Here is a 17852-nt window from a genome sequence, read left to right as displayed (position 1 = left end):
ACAGAAACTCAGAGCTGTACAATAACACATGCCCCTGTGCTGCCCTCCCCTCCCTCTATAGGTTGTCCTCAGCCCCACAAACAGCTTATCAGCCGCCTTGAAGCAGTCTAACTTTGGCACAGTCCATGGACACACGATGGGGCTGTGGATGCTGCTGCTTCTGCATTTACATCTTGGTAATGCTCACTGGGGTGAAGGTGGGGGGTTACTGAAGCTTTCTGTTGTTTTCTCTGGTTTTTTACACCTTTGCATTGAAGTTTGTGTGTATTGGAGGAAAAGAGTGAGTGTGGATGTTAGCAGGAGAATTAATAATCATTCTTATTTCTACTGAAGCACTCATGGACTTACAGGAAATGTCTGATTTGAGCTCTCAGCAGGTTTACAGGGGTGTTGAATCTGTTTCTGGGGGAGTTCAAAGGAGGAGGGGGTCACAGGAAATCAGACTGGTAGTGAAGGAAAAACTGTGACAGTTTAAAAAATGACCTATTATATTAATAACATTTTAAATAACTAATTATCATTATTATTTGTTGTAAAATGTTACTTCTGGTTTCATTTCTCTTCACTTCCTTAAACTTGTAGAATGACTTTTGCTCATTTGCCAAAAGACTGACACAAAATCACAATATAAAAGTTGATAATGAAGTTTACTGACAGTAAAGTGATTTATTGCTCAGATTTTCTATAATATTATTGTTCTAAAGTCTCTGGACCTTGATAATGGTGCCATGAAGGTGCGATAAGTAAAACTTTCAGCTGGATCTTGATGCTTGGGTTTGGTCCTTGTGCATTTCTGTTCTTAGGTTTTAAAGCAGCCTGTGTCGAGTTAATGTTCAGACACTGCTAAAGGAAGAATTTAGACACTTAAAGTAAAAGTTCTGAACTAATTTCAGATTATTTATATTGTCATAGATATCTTACAGTGTTACATGCTATAATACATGTCAGGTTTAGCTCCCTCCCTAGTCAGTGTAGGGATCTGGCTGTTAAGTGATGAGTATGAACCCTGAGCCAGGTTTATTAAGGCTGTTGTGTTTTTAACATGTTTTGTATTTTGTTCTATTTAATCTGAACAAGCCCCTAAAAACAGTCAGTGATCCCTGTCGGCCTCTCTCGGTTTTTATCACCACTGTTCATTTTAAAACTCAGTGTTTAAACCCTTCTGATGTAGCTACAGCCCATGCAGCAGTATATTAATGACTAACCTCGTATTGTGGATGGATTATCTCAGTTGTTCTCCTGACTGAAGTTTGGTCCGTTTACAGCATCCTGCCATGCGATTACATTTGTTCCTGACCATCAGGAACCCTCATGTTAACTTTTATCGAGTGGAAAAAAGTTAGCGTTCATCCTCCAGCTTCACTGTGTTTATGTTATGCTAACATAGCTGTGTAGCTAGCGGTCACGTAGCACATCATTATATAGCAGCTAGCCCAACTTCAGTAACCCTACAAACGTCACTGCTGTTTAGTTTTCTGTCTTCATTTATGTTGGAAGTGATAGCAGAGCTGTACGTTTGAATTTTTCAGAAATCTCTCAGTCAGAACATGCTATATCATGTTTAGGTGGAAGCCATCCATCCATCCATCCATCCATTTTCATCCGCTTTGTCCGGGGCCGGGTCGCAGGGGCAGCAGCCTAAGCAAAGAGGCCCAGACCTCCCTCTCCCCAGCCACCTCCTCCAGCTTATCCGGGGGAATACCAAGGCGTTCCCAGGCCAGCCGAGAGATATAATCTCTCCAGCGTGTCCTGGGTCTGCCCCGGGGCCTCCTCCCGGTGGGACATGCCTGGAACACCTCACCCAGGAGGCGCCCAGGGGGCATCCTTGTCAGATGCCCGAACCACCTCAGCTGGCTCCTTTCGATGTGGAGCAGCAGCTGCTCTACTCTGAGCCCCTCCCGGATGGCCGAACTTCTCACCCTATCTCTAAGGGAGAGGCCAGCCACCCTTCGGAGGAAGCTCATTTCTGCCGCTTGTATCCGCGATCTCGTTCTTTCGGTCACTACCCACAGCTCGTGGCCATAGGTGAGGGTAGGGACGTAGTTTAGGTGGAAGCTAGCGAGCTAACTTCCTGCTAACTTCTAACTCTGTTAAATATAATAAATCCTGTTTTTATGGATGTTAAACTTAATTGTTACACCTGGTAAAGCAGCAACGCTGATCATTTTATTTAAAGATGAAAGAATTTAGATAGTTTGTAACTCTCAGTGATGCTGCAGTGTTCGTTTGACTTTGGGACCTGAAGTGGAGTTTGGACCCGGAAACAGCTAATGATGTCAGACTCAAAGAGCGGATACTGGCCACACAGGAAGTCATCGCACTTTGTAGCTGATGATTGGCCACTAGCGGACGTTGCAAGCTCTGGTTGCCTAGGTAACCATCTAAACTACTGAACATACCTTCATGTTAGTCACTGTTCTTTGGTCCAAGGGGGAAAGTTTATCTCTGGGACACGCCCACTGGGTCAGTAACAGCAGTCAACTTACTGCTAACCGCTGTCACAGAACCGCAAACCATAAAGAAAAGGTCCATGATCCAGATAAAGCAAACAGTCTCTGAACAGCAGGAGGTTAGCTACGCACTGCTAATCGGCACGCAAAGAGCCACCCATCTGATTTACTCCTGAACATAAACGGCAGACTCGTCCTTTTCCTTACTTTTAGTCTGGCTCGGTGTAAGTGATCCCTGAATTAGTCACCTGGAACGTCACTACCTGTGACGAAACGCTGACTCTGCTGTCATGTGTATGTCTTTCTTCCAACAGCCTGCACTGCATTTATGTAGTAGCCACTTGTCTGTGGCTCAGGTAAGTTTCGTTTCCCTCTCAGTCTGTACTGAAGTGCTCTTTGCTGTAGGTCTCTGAACAGTCACAGCCTTTTATAGCGGTGACTCTGTGATTGAAGTGCAGAATCTCAGCTTTACTTCACGGGATTGAACAGGAATATTACTCACTTAGTTGAGAGACTACAGACATTTCTTTGCACAGTTTCTGATTTTCAGGAGATCAAATGGAGCTGCTGTTTCTCTGTAAATGAAGCGGGTGAAAGGTCTGGAGGTGATCCAACTGTCCACATTCCCATTTGGAAGCTCTTTTTGTAAACCCACCCTTCCCAAACCTGGAGGTTTAATCGTGATCATTTTGAATAAAGGCTGAAGGTGAGTGACAGAGTCCACTTGTCCAAAGTAGGCCAAAAGGCAGGTCAGAGCAGCTCTGAGTGAAACATCCGTCGTCTCCTGTGGATGTCTTTAAAGAACTAAAGAACACTGTCATGATCCAAGCACATCATACAGACACCTCACAGACACACTGTGATGTATTCCCATCATGAAGATGTTTCCTCATCATCATCTTGATGCTTTGAACCCAGATGTGACAAACGAGCAGGTAGATCTGCTCTACCGTATCAATTTCAAAATTCTCTTGCTTACTTTTAAAATTTTCAATCGGCTCCCAGGTATCTATCCGATCGCCTCCATTTGTAGATCTTCCAATCAAATGCTCCTGACCCAACCAAGGTCTCGTCTGAAGTCCAGAGGAGGTCAGGCCTTTGCTGTCGTAGCTCCCAGCCTCTGGAATAACATCCCTCCCTATATTCGTTCCTCCGAGTCCATTCAGTCTTTAAATTGCGTCTTAAAACATGTTATTGTAGTTTGGCTTTTGATTCAAACTAGTTTCGTGGCTAGTTATGCTGTCAAAGGAGCTTGCAAAGAAAAGCGTCTGGCAAGCTCCTTTGACTACGATGACCTGGATGACTGAGAACCTTCACAGACGGCTAGTTATGCTGTTTACCTTATTGTTTCTTGTCCTCCTTCTAACTGTTTTTATTCTGTCTTATGCTATTGCTCTGACCGACTGTGAAGCACTTTGGTCAACTTAGTTGTATTATTAAGTGCTATAGAAATACATTTTGATTTGATTTGATGTGAGACCTGCGAGGACAGAGGGACGATGCAGTTGTCAATCAAATGTAGCTCCGCCCTAAACCCTCCCTGTTTTCAGGTCCCTTCTTACTCCAATGAGACCATCTTTTTTGAGTTGGAGGCTTATGTCTCACAGACCTCTATGCAATCAGACTTCATTTCACAGCCAGAGGAGTCGGCCCCTGCTGGACATTAGAGCTTTAAGCTTTTCTATTTCCGACTTCTAAACTAGTTTTGTGAAAAGTTCCTGCAGATTCAGCTTCCCTACATTTCTCACCCACATTTATGATTTCAGCTCCAAAGTGTCAGGATGGTGATAGCGAACAGCTTTAAAGCATTAATTTCTCCGATCACGCTGGGTTATTCCAGCTTTCACATGTGAATAAATATCTGACCATTCAGGTCACTGCGTTTGGCCACACTTGCTCTCGTAGCTCAAGTCACACAAAGTTATAAACAGTAAATAATCCTGCATCCCTCAGATTCACAGCTAGCTGCTGCTGCGGGTCAGTCGGCTCTCTGAATCAGTACTCTGCCTCCTCAGATGTGGTCACAACTCTAATAAACAGGAGCTCAATCCTGAAACCCGTCCCAAGGCTTCGACTCGGGGATCAGAATAGGAAATCCTCCCTGCTGCCGCCTGCTCCCGAGCATCGGACAAACCAGAATCTCTGTTTCTTCCTTTTTGTGTTCAGGAACATCAGGACGAGCTCATCGTTTCATGCTAACATTACAGACAAGTTCACATCTGAAAAATTCTGAATTTTGAGTCAGTCTGTGTGTAAAGGCCTACGATAACAGGAGTCTTCCTCACGTTGAGTCTTCCTCACTTGACTGGATGTTGTAAGGGGGGTTTTCTTCACCATGGAAAGGATCCTGGGATCATCCCCCTCTGTCTCCTGTGGATGTCCACGATCTTGTCTTTGTTCTCTCTGTGGACCAAACTGTTAATGAGTCCTCAGCAAATGGTCCCTCGCACTATTGGATGGATGAGTTTTGTTTTTGAAGAAACAAAGATATATCCACTCCTGTGTAAGAAACAGTGTTAAGTACATTATCCTGTTATAAAATAGTGGATTATTCCACTCCGTGAAGTAAAGCTGAGAGTTTGTACTTCAAATGCGTTTTGAGAGGTTCATTTTAAATCTGCAGAGCCGAAACTGTGTGAGTACAAACACTTCCTGTCTAAGCATACAGGAGGATTATTTTAAAACTTTTTTATATCCTCTTCCTTTCTGTAGCGACGGGCATTTCCCTTTCTGCACCCTCCAGCGTTTCCATCTCTTCCATCAACTTGGAACACACACTCAGCTTCCAGCCGGGCCCTCAGACCCCCTCTGACGCCCAATTCATGGTAGAAGTCGTCCGCTCCAGGTATTCAGAAAATCTGATCAGAAATTTAAGCTGTCTCAAACAAAACCGATTCAGATTCAGAGTGTCAGGCTAAATTTAAAGGCTTTCGCTGGTCTTTTTAATAGAGCAGCTTGGACAGATTGCTTGGTCTTGTTTGACACGGCAGAGCAGTGATTAGTGATTAGTACTATCACAGCACAAAGGTTAAAACCAGCCAGTGTCTCCTGACTAACCTCGTATTGTGGATGGATTATCTCAGTTGTTCTCCTGACTGAAGTTTGGTCCGTTTACAGCATCCTGCCATGTGATTGCATTTGTCTCTAACCATCAGGAACCCTCATGTTAACTTTTATCGAGTGGAAAAAAGTTAGCGTTCATCCTCCAGCTTCACTGTGTTTATGCTAGGCTAACATAGCTGTGTTGCTAGCGATCACGTAGCACATCATTATATAGCAGCTAGCCCAACTTCAGTAACCCTACAAATGTCACTGCTGTTTAGTTTTCTGTCTTCATTTATGTTGGAAGTGATAGCAGAGCTGTACGTTTGAATTTTTCAGAAATCTCTCAGTCAGAACATGCTATATCATGTTTAGGTGGAAGCTAGCGAGCGAACTTCCTGCTAACTTCTAACTCTGTTAAACGTAATAAATCCTGTTTTCATGGATGTTAAACTTAATTGTTACACCTGGTAAAGCAGCAACACTGATAATTTTATTTAAAGATGAAAGATTTTAGACAGTTTGTAACTCTCGGTGATGCCGCAGTGTTCGTTTGACTTTGGGACCTGAAGCGGAGTTTAGGACCCAGATTACTCCGTGAGGCCCCTTGACTACAGTTGCCGTAACCCCCTGATAGTTCATCAAGCGGTGCGGCTTCATCTTGTACCAAAGTTGTTGTAAAACATTTTTAACAGATTTTTGAGCGCCGTGTACGTCATGAAATCGGTTCCAGGTCAGTAAGCACAACCAGAGTTCATACATAAGGAGCACTGATGATTTTTGAGAAAATTAAAGGATTTTAAGTGCGCCTTATGGTGCGGAAAATACAGTACATCAGAGACTGTGTGGTTAGCTTTGTAGTCAGAAATGTAAAAACGGCGCCTGGGAATGACTCAAGTCGATATTCTAGTGATGATGTCCCAGAAACAGAAGCAGTTTCTGTGTTATAACATGAATTCTTCACTGTACTCTTGGTTTCTCAGTCCCTGAGGTTTGGCACCTCCTGGGCTGAAGGTGCTTCTTACTAAAACGTCAGGTCACAATAATGTCAGTAAAGTTAATTTCAGCCTCGTTTGATCCTGAATGATATCTCCTGTGTTTGTTGCTTATTTAGCTCCTTTGTTCAGTAAGTTTCATGTTTCATTTCTGTTTCTGAGGCACCTCTAAATACAGAGTCAGCACTTTCCTTTCTGAGTAAATGTAAACTTTCATATTTATTTGAAGGCAGATGTGAGGTTATTTATTGTGGATGACGCACACGCCCACAGCTTCATTCATCTGTGAAAGGTTTATTTCACAGGATGACACAGTAATCTGTCTGTCTTTGTGTTTTGTTTTCTTCGACATGAAGAAAGCAGTTGTGGAAGCCGGTGCCGGCTTGCGTGGCACTGAGGGCGGGACAAACATGTGACCTGACCAGAGCCTTCAAGGACCCGTTCGACCACTACGTAGCTCGTGTCCAGGCCTTCACGGCCACCCAGAGGTCCAGCTGGACGGTATCGGACAGCTTCCTGCCGCTGTCAGACAGTGAGGCACTTTAACACGTTTCATTACCAGTTTTATGATGAAAGCATGAGCGTGTGATGGAGAGCCAACACAGCACACTTGTACCTATTATTATGTCATATTTGTTGTAACCTTACAGCAGTGTAAAACGATAACTCCTATTAACACAGGTTACATCAGTAACTCCACCCACCATCTTGCATTTAACACCACAAACATCATATTTTTCTGGTTTTGTGGTTGTTTTATCAAAGCTCGCCCTGAGCCAGGATACGTCGCCGTATCCACGTCATGTGACTGTTCGTGCCATCACCTGTACATTCCTAATGATTTACCTTCATCTTCTTCTAGTCCTGCTCACAGCTTCGTTAAACAGATGTTACACGGTCCCATGACGTTTTCCTTTGAGAACAGTTTCCCTGGTTAGAAATCTCTTCAGGGTTTTTCTGCTGACAGAAACTAAAATCATCGCCTGTGTTTGTGTCGCTGTACTGATTTGTGTCCAGTCTCCTTCCAGCTGACTGAATTTCTTCTTTTTTCTGTAGCTGTGATTGGACCTCCTGACATTGCGGTGTCTGGATGTGGGAACTGTTTAATCCTGCACCTCACACTTCCTGAAGTCTTGGCGAGCGAGCACCTGAAGGACAGCCACACAGACTTAGTCTTCCACGTACGACGAACCCGCGACGGAGCGGAGGTATGTCGGCCGTACACTCAGGCTACGCCCACCAGCACTCGGGTGTTTTTTGAAAAGGGGGTTTCCCCCGTTACCCCCAAGAACTGCTTTAAACATGAAAACACAAAATACGAGAAAAGTCAGGTGGATATTTAAACCTAACGGTACAAGAATGCAGACAAACCAGAAGCTGCCCCACCATCATAAAACCAGATAAATCTACACTTGTTTGTCTTCTTTCAGTTTTTCTGTAACCCAGGACCCCATTTACATGTGGACAAAAGGCCAAACACACAAAGACTGAGACTTTTCTAAAACAACCTACAAACTCTGCCTGTTGTTTTAGATTATCTTGTAGATTTTGTGTGTGTGGACACAAAGGTGTCCCTCAGAAAGTTCCTTACATGTTGATCCAGTTATACAAGCTTTTCTTTAATGAGTGAATCTTGGCTTTTATTTTATAAGTAAATCTTGTTTTTTTTGTTGGTATAAAATAACTTTTCTGATTAAAGAGAATTCAGGGATATTTAAGTTTTGTAAATCATCGCAGTGTTCAGAAACTAAAAGTGTTTAAAACACAAATTGAAATCTAAAATCATTTTGTGACTCGTTCAACGATAAATGAAAATGAATGAACATGTCAAACATGTCTTTTCATCAGGATTTGAGTTTTGAAGCAACATTTATTCAGATTACAGTCTTTACTTGTGCCGCTGCAAATACAACAAATATTTTACCAACACAATAATTTTACGACTAAACTTTCGGAGCGCTTCGGTTGTCTCGGCGCCGTCACACTGGTAATCTGAGTTCTGCAAACATGCGTGCGTTTAAACGGTACTTCCTGTCTTCCTCCTGTGGCTACACCCACAGGGGTTTGCATGTGGTTGTGTTTTTGGTGTACTCGACAGTACAAAGTTCCTGCACACGTCTGTGAAGGACTACATTTCCAGATTTTTATTAGTACTTCTCTCGCTTTGACTTATTACAAGGAAATGTTTTATGATCTTGTGAAGTTCTCATGGTTCATTCAAATGTAGGTTTTTGTTCTTGGTCATCATCATGTAAGACGACACAGTTTTCCATGGAGAGCAAACTTTCCTACATTTCAGCCCTGCTGTTAATAAACGGTGAGGCTCAACATTTACTCTTCCACCTTAAACAGGAGCTGACCTCATCCACGCTCCTTTAGCAGCACTTCTGTGTTTTGTGGAAAATTTTAACTTTTTGATGCTGAGACGAACCAGCCGCAGAGCCTCGGATCCTCCCGCGTCACGCACACCTGCGTGTTGTAACGGAGGCCGTTTACATGCTGTGAAACTCTGAGCCGTGTGGAATACCAAGAAATCACAACGGCAAACCCACACAGCAGCTCGTCTGAAAGCTCGCTACGATTATTAAGCACCTCGCGGCTTGGAGAGGCGCCGCTGACGTTTTTCACTCTGTGGTTTTTGGCAGCGTCTTCCTCTCCCCAGCTCACATCTGCCTGTGTTCGGGGAAACGCTGAGCTTCAAGAGAAGAGGGTCAGTCATCTCTGCGAGCTGGAACATGTCGGCTGGAGGAGATTAAACACACATGATTGACAGAGTCTTCCTCAATAAGCAGGACCTGAAAGTCCCATTGAAAGTTACAGAAAAATCCCCCGCTTACATGTCCTGGTAGGCAGGATTCATTCACTTTGTGGAGGTCAGCTGATACCCCCTGATCGGGGTCAGGAGTTAAGCAGGTGAGACAGCGTCTGGAGGTTTGGGCTGCAGGTGTAGAGCTGATTTATAGCCTGTATCACATTTACACAGGAGGCGCTAACACAAAGAGCACGTTCACACGCCCCAAAATACATCTGTGACCAAAATAAGCATAATAAACAAAAACCTAAACAAAACGTTATTATGAAGATGAATATATTCCTATTTGTAGCAGTAATAGTGATGTTTCTGCACAATCAATAAGAGTCAAGCTGGACAGCACATCTGTGGCCACGCCCACACATGTGATTAATACTCTGGGTGCTTTAAGTGCAACCACTTACTGTCTAATTGTCCTCGTCCACGTGGAAACGCAGAAGTGTTGGCCAATCAGAAGCCTACATCAAAAACATGGCGCACGGTCTGGTGTCAAAAAAGGAAGTAAAGGTGCGCACGAGGCACGACAAGCAGCTTTCAAAAGCTCCGCTTTCACACATAGCTTTCCAAACCATCTTATATTTATGGGGAAAATAAGACATTTACAACAAAAATGGCAAATTTTCAGTACAAATGTGAAACGTTTATGAGAAAAACAATAAACTCTTCAGTATGTTGGAAAATGTGTCGTATCCTGCAGATTGTAGCAGAGCAACAAACTAACAACTATTCTGGCTTTGATCAAATACTTATTACAAATAAAACTTTAATGTACGACTTCACAGTATTTCCTGTAAAACTAGGATGAAAATAATTCACATATTGAGCTAAAATCCACTAAAACAACACTTAATGTCTTCTTCACAAGAAAAATAAAAGCAGTTCAAAGCAGTTGTAGCAAAAACACAGTAAATACATAACAAACATTAAAGAAAAACAGTTATTTTGAGGGTTTTGGTGAAAAAACAACTTTTTCCACCACAGTCTCAGTCGGCTCATTATCTTCTGATTGTTGCTGCTGGATGTGAGTCCTCTCGTTCTCTGTGTCCCTTTTGTGGAAAAACTTCTTGGTTATGTTTAATCAAGAAGTCGTATGTGGTTACGTTTATAAAATTATAGTGATTTGTTGTTGCTGTCTTCATGGGTACTTAAAGGTTTAAAGCTCATTAAACCAGGAGGAGATGGTGCCGTCACCGAGATGATCAGCCCACCAGCGGCTGGGCGAAGGCGGGACACGACCTCCTTAACCTCGATACTCACTAATGCTCAGCTTTGACAGCTGGCAATAACTGCACAAACACAGAATACGAGCGACTTAACGAGCTGCAACAGCAGCTTACTGAAAATATCCCTGTGATGGAACTTTATGAATCGATCACGAGCCACACGACTTTCATCGCATTTATGTCCGAGTACACAAAATGAACATTTTCTGCTGAAGTCGACATCATGAGTCCAGGATGGAGTCGTGTCACACTTTCACATTATGAGTAGTGAGTCCATCCTCAGTGACCCTGAACTCTCTAAAATGTTCAGGTGTGAACACAGTTTGTCCAGCAAATCCACGTCTCACCTGTGTGGACTTTTATGTGACGCACACACATATACAGTACTGTGCAAAGGTTTTAGGCAGGTGAGAGAAACTGCTGTAAACAAAGAATGCTTTCAAAAATCAAAGAGTTAATCATTTATTTTTATCAGTCAGTGAATGAACAAAAGAGAAATCTAAACCCCATCGGTGTTTGGTGGGACCCCTTTGCCTTCTTCTAGGCACACTTGCACACCGTTTCTCAGCTGGTAGGTTGATCAAACACCTCAGAGATATAAGCACAGACCTCCTGTGGATGTGGGCTTCCTCACAGCTTTCTGTCTCTGATCCCAGACATATATGAGTCCACACAGGGCCACCTCTGGCCCAGATGTTTCTGCGCTCTGTAGCTCCTCATGTTAGCGGCTCAGTGCGTCGTTCTGCTTTACTTCCTGTTCTGATCAGCTGCTGAGCTGCAGCTCTTCCTGTCTTTGGAAAAATAAAATCACGGTTGTAACACAGGAAGTGATGCACTGTACAAAGTACAAAGTACAGTGCATCTGCACCAGTTTGTTTGGAATGACAAGAAATGGAGGAAAGAGCGCCACCTGGAGGAACTAGTGGAGAAGCTACAGGTCAGGTAACTACATAACATAAACCTGCCTGCAGAGAATCAGAAATCTGTGAAGGTTTGGTCGAAGGTTTAAAAGCTTCCTGACCTGCAGGTTTTCCCGTATTGTCAGTTTCCTCCTTCTGTGTTGGATCAGGCTCTCCTTTTCTAACGTGCTGCGCTTCTTTGCCTCTGCATGTGTTTTTAAAAAGCCCACAAACCAGAACATTCAGTCTTCACCTTGTCCAGCTTTTCACCAGCTGTGTTCATGTGCACGTGTTTAAGCTCAGGTCCACAAACAGTTTGTGGACACGTTGGAGAACACTCTGATTTTGGTGGCCGTGAAGCTGAGCATCAGGACTTTTCACAGTGAATCATCCACACCACACAGCAGCAGATCCATGACCAACCTTTGATGGGGGATCTCAGGGTTGGCTGAAGCGTGGTCCATTTTCAGCATCTTCTTCCTGTCACATGATGACGTTTGTTTGCGCCTGTCGGACCGTCAGCATGAACTTTGTCTGTTTGTGTGTTTCAGTTCACGCTGCATATGCCCTACTCTGAGGAGACTGTGATCAGCTACCTGCAGACAGGTGTGGAGTACTGTGTGACCGCCTCCGTCAAGCCGCACTTCTCCAAAGCCATCCCGAGTGAAGCTCAGTGTGCCTTCACCAGCCCCCCACCCAGAAACTCACGTATGTGTGGCTGCAGACTTGCTCTCCTGCTTAATGTCATTTCAGTTTAGTGAGCTAAAAGACGACAGCTCTAATTTTATCTTGTTTTGATGTATAAACAGCTGAATTAACCCACTTTACTGTTTATCACAGAGTTCTTCTTCTCTTGCTTCTGTAGTACGTCACAGAGGGGGTCAAAGCCCCGCCCACCAGAGCATGAGACCCAATTGGAAAGAAAGTTGGATTAAAGAGGGGAGGAGTTAGGACAGCTAGTTTCAGGGTCTGGTATAAGATGAAGGAGGAGTCCAGAAGTCCAGACACGAGCCGATGCTTATTACAAGTTTATGATGGCGCTAAAGCTGACCTGATTGTCCACGGTGTGACAGGAAGACTCTGTCCACACGCTGCTGTAGCTTATTTGGAGTCTGGTGATAAAGAAATCCTGTTTGTGCCACAAAATCATGTTTGATAAGTTAGAATATTTATTGAATGTCAATGTTCTCACTGCTCAGAGACACGAGGAAACTCCAGAGTGTCAGTTTTGAATTGAATGTAGTATGTAAGACGCACCTCTGTGATTAGCCTAGCTCTTCTTTTCACATGATGTCACATTCGTGCGTCCGGCACAGCCAATGGGAGCTCGGTTTTATTACCGTGTATGGACACATGCGTGTTCACAGACCTCACGCCCTGATGAAGGCACATGGACCGTGTTCGAAGACTGAAAGAGGAACCTGGTTTCAGAGCGAGCACTTCCTCTCAGGCATGTAAATGTGCAGGTGGAAGTCTAACACCTGCACCCTGGTCTCTTCCTCAGTGTACATGCTGGTGGTGCTGCTGGGGGCCTTCTGCGCGCTGGTGTTCCTCCTCATGGCGTTGGTCGCCTACGGCAGCCGGCTGACCTTCAGTGTGCTGAAAACGAGACTTCCCAAATCTCTGGTAACAGCGACTAATCGATCAGATTTAACCAGTTTATCAATCATCTGATGACACAAACTACGTTTGATGCAGTCCACAGGAAGTCACATGACACAGTGTGGGATCAGTGTTTCGCCTCTGCTGCTGTTGTTAACGGTGTTTTTATTTAAATGCTGGTGTCTGCATGTACTCGTGGTCAGAGCTGCTGTGACTGAGCAGAGGTCAGAGTAAACGGTCCCGCCCTCTCTTCCAGTCGTACGTCATCCTCTACCGGCGAGGAAGCGCTCCACCCGGACTCTCGCCTCAGAGCTCACATGACGACGGCTCGTCTGACCGCCTGAAGAGGAGCCACTCGGAGAAGTCTGTTTAGGTGGAGCCGGCGGAGCGGGTGTGGGGCTTCAGGTGTAATGATGTGTAACAAGTATTTTATGGATGATGTCGGTTGGCATCTGTTACACCACCGCAGTGGATTCTGGATCAAACAAACTTTGGTTCAGTGGGCTGAACAAGCTCAGATCATTTTAACTCTGCCACCTATTCTTAATATTTGTATAAAAGTCCTGCTCTGTTTGCTCTGAGCCTGAAAATGGGGCGCGTGTATAAAAATGTCAAACTCCTGAACAGCTGATGCAGTCCTTCAGTCTCACCTGGACTGATTGAGTTCAGATGGTCATCGTCGCTGAGCTGACACGGTTTCCCACAGGGACACGTCCCACAACAGGTCGTTCCCATCTTTGTCGGACCTGTGACGATGTAATCCTGACAATAGCGTCTCCTGTGAATCTGAATAACGTCTGTGTCTATATTTTTATAACCTGGAGCTCTTCTTCATCCCATTAATCGAGACAGGAAGTGAAATTTTCATAAAATCTCGGTGTCGTTACTGTAAGTTTATATGTGAAGCGTTACTGTGAAGTGTTCCTGTATTTCCTGCTTTCTGTGCTAAATAAGCAGACCCATGCTTTTCATTTAAAGTCAAGTTTATCTGGTTTGCAGGGGAGTGAAGGGTGGATGCCTGTGCAGCCATCTCCACCCATATTTGGAGTGAACTTTGAATGCGATGATTTTTCTTTGATTGTTTTCTTGACTTGTCTTTCTTTCATTTTTAAATAAAGCAAACTGAACTCTGAGAGTCTGATGTGAAGGTTTGTGGATGATGCTGTATTAATCACACTTTGGACTCACCTGTTTAAAGCAGGTGAGGACGAGCTTCCACACACTGAGATCAAATCCCTCGAGGTCACAGGTCAACCTTTGTGAACATAACCTAGAATCATCACATTTATACCTCCGGTGCATCTAATGGGAGGCTGCCTGTATCTTTTAAAGTGCTCTTGAGCAACAGTTCTTCAGCTTTCTGGAGCTCCTCTTTGGACAGTCTGAAAAAAGACTAGACGAAAGGAACAGATATTTCCTGAATGTATGTTTGCCATCCATCCATCATCCATCTTCTTCCGCTTTATCCGGGGCCGGGTCTCGGGGGCAGCAGCCCAAGCACAGAAGCCCAGACCTCCCTCTCCCCAGCCACCTCCTCCAGCTTATCCGGGGGAACACCAAGGCCCGGGGCCTCCGCCCGGTGGGACATGCCCAGAAAACCTCACCCAGGAGGCGCCCAGGAGGCATCCTGGTCAGATGCCCGAACCACCTCAGCTGACTCCTTTCAATGTGGAGGAGCAGCGGCTCTGCTCTGAGCCCCTCCCGGATGGCCGAACTCCTCACCCTATCTTTAAGGTGTATGTTGTTTGTATTTATTGTTGTATTTGTATTTTTGTAGGTTTGCATTTTAAAGGAAATACGATACGACTTTATTGATCCCATGGAGGAGAAGTTTGTGCATTGCCACAGCTCAGGTACAGATAGCAGAAGAACACAAAGAGTATACCAAGAATAGAAAGTCAAGAAATACAAAGTAAATAAGATAATACACAATATCCGGCTCTAGACTAACTTTTTGTGCGCCTAACCTTACAAACTAACCCATAATAGCTGTCCATACAGACAGTATTGATTTGTAAATGATTAACTATCAATCCTCTCGACACAAAGTTCTTTATTTGGAGCACATTTCTATCAGAAAGCCCAGTTACTGAAAAAGTTCTTGTGCCTAACGAGCTTCACTGAGCTCAAATTTAAACTTAACATATCTCAAGATATATAAAATAAACAAAGTCTAAATTAAAAATGGCTCAAAGGCTTCGAACTGAACATCTCAGTGTCTGAACATCCTACCGTGGGCGTCTCAGAGGTCCCGCCCTTGACTGTCTCTGATTGGCTTAGACCACGATATGAGCATAGTGTCGTCTGTTGTCGGCCACACAGAGACTTTTTTTTACTCGAACAGCTGCTCCATTTTTTTAGTGACATTATTGAGGAATTAGGTCGCATTTGCAACCAAACTGGCTGCACTCTAGAGCCCTGCTCTATACAGCAGTAGCTGAGGTTCTATGTACACGCATGCACAGTATGTGTTATGGAAAAAGGGCTGTGGAAATATGCAAGTAATAGCTATCTAACAGTATAGACATGTACATGCACACATCCATACAAATGTAGGAATCATTTAGAGTGCAGCTCTTCAGTAATGTGCTGCAGTATGAACAGTACAAACACCGTTAGACCTGCTGTGCTCTGTTCGTTTGTGCTCTCTGGGGTTTTCTGAATTTGAACATCTGCACGGCCGTCCCATCGCAGAGAGCTCTGTCAGGTTTCACCTTTATGCTGAGCCGGTGTTTGAGCGTGGCAGACACGTCCTCTCCAAAGCTCGGAAGCCTCGTCTGACATCATGGTGTGATGACAGATTGCTGACCTCCTTTCCAGCACAGCTGTTTGTGCCACTTTCAGCATCCTCTGGTTTCCTCTCTGCTTCTGGTGCTGCGATAAATTGATGAAGCTCACCTACAGGGACTTTTCCCTCTTGGTCGTCCTGTATGTTTAACTTTTGAGGTTTCACACTTTTGTAGGAGCACTTTGTCAAGGTCGAATTTCACAGGAGCTCAAACAGCAGAGTTTTAATGAAGCAGGGGCTGACTGCTGTCTTCTACAGGGGAGGATGCTCACACCTCATCATCAGGTCACCACAGGTGCAGAGTGGTGATGTGGTGAAGGATGGCGGTCTCCTTCAGCCTGGTGGTGCTTCCTCTGCAGGACCTCATTCAGGTCTTGAGCGTGGCTCCTATCTTACAGCTCATGCTGTGTGTGTGTGTGTGTGTGTGTGTGTGTGTGTGTGTGTGTGTGTGTGTGTGAGACTGAGTGTATCAGGGATGGAATATGCTCTCTGAATACTCCCCCACTCTTGTAAACAGATGTTCCAGACCAGCGGTGTACCAAAAATGCAAAAATGGAGTGCACTCGTAGCAGTGGTGAGACGTGCGTGGATGGAGGTGTTGCACTCCATGGCGACCGAACCAGAGAGTTCCAGGTGAGGTCATGGCCATCGATGTATTTGGACCCGGCCAAGTCCTTCTTCAGCTGTCTCAGTGGTCGATGGCTGGACTACACATTTGCCACAACCTTCCTCGCAGCGCTCATGAAACAGCTTCCCCAGCTCATGAATGGACGCGATGCTGTTTTGATCCTGAGAGACAGTTACTTCTACATCTGCATCATCGCTCTCAGCGCCACTCTCCCAAAACTCTTCGTCAGGCTCAACATGAGCTTCCTCCATGAGGCCGCCTCTCTCTGACTCTCTGTCCAGTTCAACATCCAAACTAGGCAGAGGGTGACGTCACACAATGCACTGGCACAAGATGGCGCTGCACATGCTCTAAAACATAGGTGTCAAACTCTGGCCCGCGAAGCCATACCAAATTACTATTAGAGCTGGACTACTGGTATTATACAGCTAATATATATGTTGTTTAGTATTAAGCTTTGCTTGTTCCATATTCAGTCCATAAGAAAAGATTCATTCATATATCTGGAGGAAGGTTTTTTTTCAATAAATATCAATGTTAGCCCACGATTTTGTTCCAGTTTTCAATTTTGGCCCACTTTGTATTTGAGTTTGACACCCCTGAAAACCAGTAACTTTAAACACTTACTGGTCAAATCCATCACAGACCTGACACAGCACCTGAGCGACGGTCCACAGTTCACTGAAACCTCCTCAGAAATGCTGTCATGAAGACATTCTTAATGAAGGGAAACAGGAGGACAGACTGAGGCTGAAAATGACACCAGAACTGGACTGAAGGTCAGAGGAACAGGTGTGATGGAGAGATGGATCCACATCATGGTCAGTGTGTACGAGGAGGTCAGGAGGAGGTCCAGCAGTGAGCGTCTGCAGCCATCTGTGAAGCACGGTGGAGGCTGTGTCATGGTTTCAGGTCAGTCAGTGCTGTTGGAGATCTTAAACTGATGAATTACAGAGTCTGATCCACCACGCAGGAACATCTGGAAACATCTGACTGGCAGCAGCTTCATTTTTCAGCACGCCGATGATCCCAAACACACTGAGAGAGCAGTGAAAGCACACAGGAACACACACACGAGTCATGGAGTCCAGTGTCGAGTGGAGACTGCTTTGTTCCTCCTGAATTGGAGGCCTTGTTTCTTGAAGAGTCAAACACCATCCCGCTCATGCAGCGTTGTAGAGACATGCAGCCAGAGCTGCAAAGCACTGTGGGTGAGCCTCATGCACCCGCGTAGCTTCTACGTCTCTAAGCAGGCCTTAGCCATCACTCGTCATCGCTCGCTGTGTTATCAGTTAAATACAGGGACCAAACAGTGCTGCAAACATGCTTATCTGCTGGGAAGCTTTAACATGGGAGTCTACGGGGACGGGCTCGCTGCTTCCCCTACTGGACGTCAGAGGAACTGCATGTTTT

At 44.8% G+C, this 17852-nt stretch overlaps 1 protein-coding gene across 2 annotated transcripts; it reads left to right on the top strand.

Annotated features, from left to right (window-relative positions):
• The first annotated feature begins 36 nt into the window (after positions 1-36).
• On the top strand, positions 37-14158 carry LOC309691510 (interferon alpha/beta receptor 2-like). Of its 2 annotated transcripts, none has more exons than XM_082509227.1 (7): positions 37-197; positions 5163-5295; positions 6844-7019; positions 7544-7695; positions 11973-12129; positions 12926-13047; positions 13280-14158. In XM_082509227.1, the coding sequence occupies exons 1-7, from the start codon at positions 137-139 to the stop codon at positions 13394-13396; spliced, it is 918 nt and encodes a 305-aa protein (XP_082365353.1). In that variant the 5' UTR covers positions 37-136; the 3' UTR covers positions 13397-14158. The 2 variants fall into 2 exon arrangements, with proteins under 2 accessions (XP_082365353.1, XP_082365354.1); XM_082509228.1 differs by having other exon boundaries at positions 41-176.
• The last annotated feature ends 3694 nt before the right edge of the window (positions 14159-17852 follow it).

This window comes from Aulonocara stuartgranti, assembly GCF_965226115.1.
Source record: "Aulonocara stuartgranti genome assembly, chromosome: 16".
In the NCBI taxonomy this organism is placed as follows: domain Eukaryota; kingdom Metazoa; phylum Chordata; class Actinopteri; order Cichliformes; family Cichlidae; genus Aulonocara; species Aulonocara stuartgranti.
The sequence above is the reverse complement of the archived record's forward strand: the minus strand, read 5'-3'. Positions and strand labels throughout refer to the sequence as shown.

Bases quoted from the DNA above. Each gene is read 5' to 3' on its own strand.
- LOC309691510 (XM_082509227.1), top strand. From the start codon at position 137: ATGGGGCTGTGGATGCTGCTGCTTCTGCATTTACATCTTGGTAATGCT. The intron at 7,020-7,543 runs GTGAGGCACTTT...TTTTTTCTGTAG, and splicing joins CTTCCTGCCGCTGTCAGACA to CTGTGATTGGACCTCCTGAC. The intron at 7,696-11,972 runs GTATGTCGGCCG...TGTGTGTTTCAG, and splicing joins GAACCCGCGACGGAGCGGAG to TTCACGCTGCATATGCCCTA.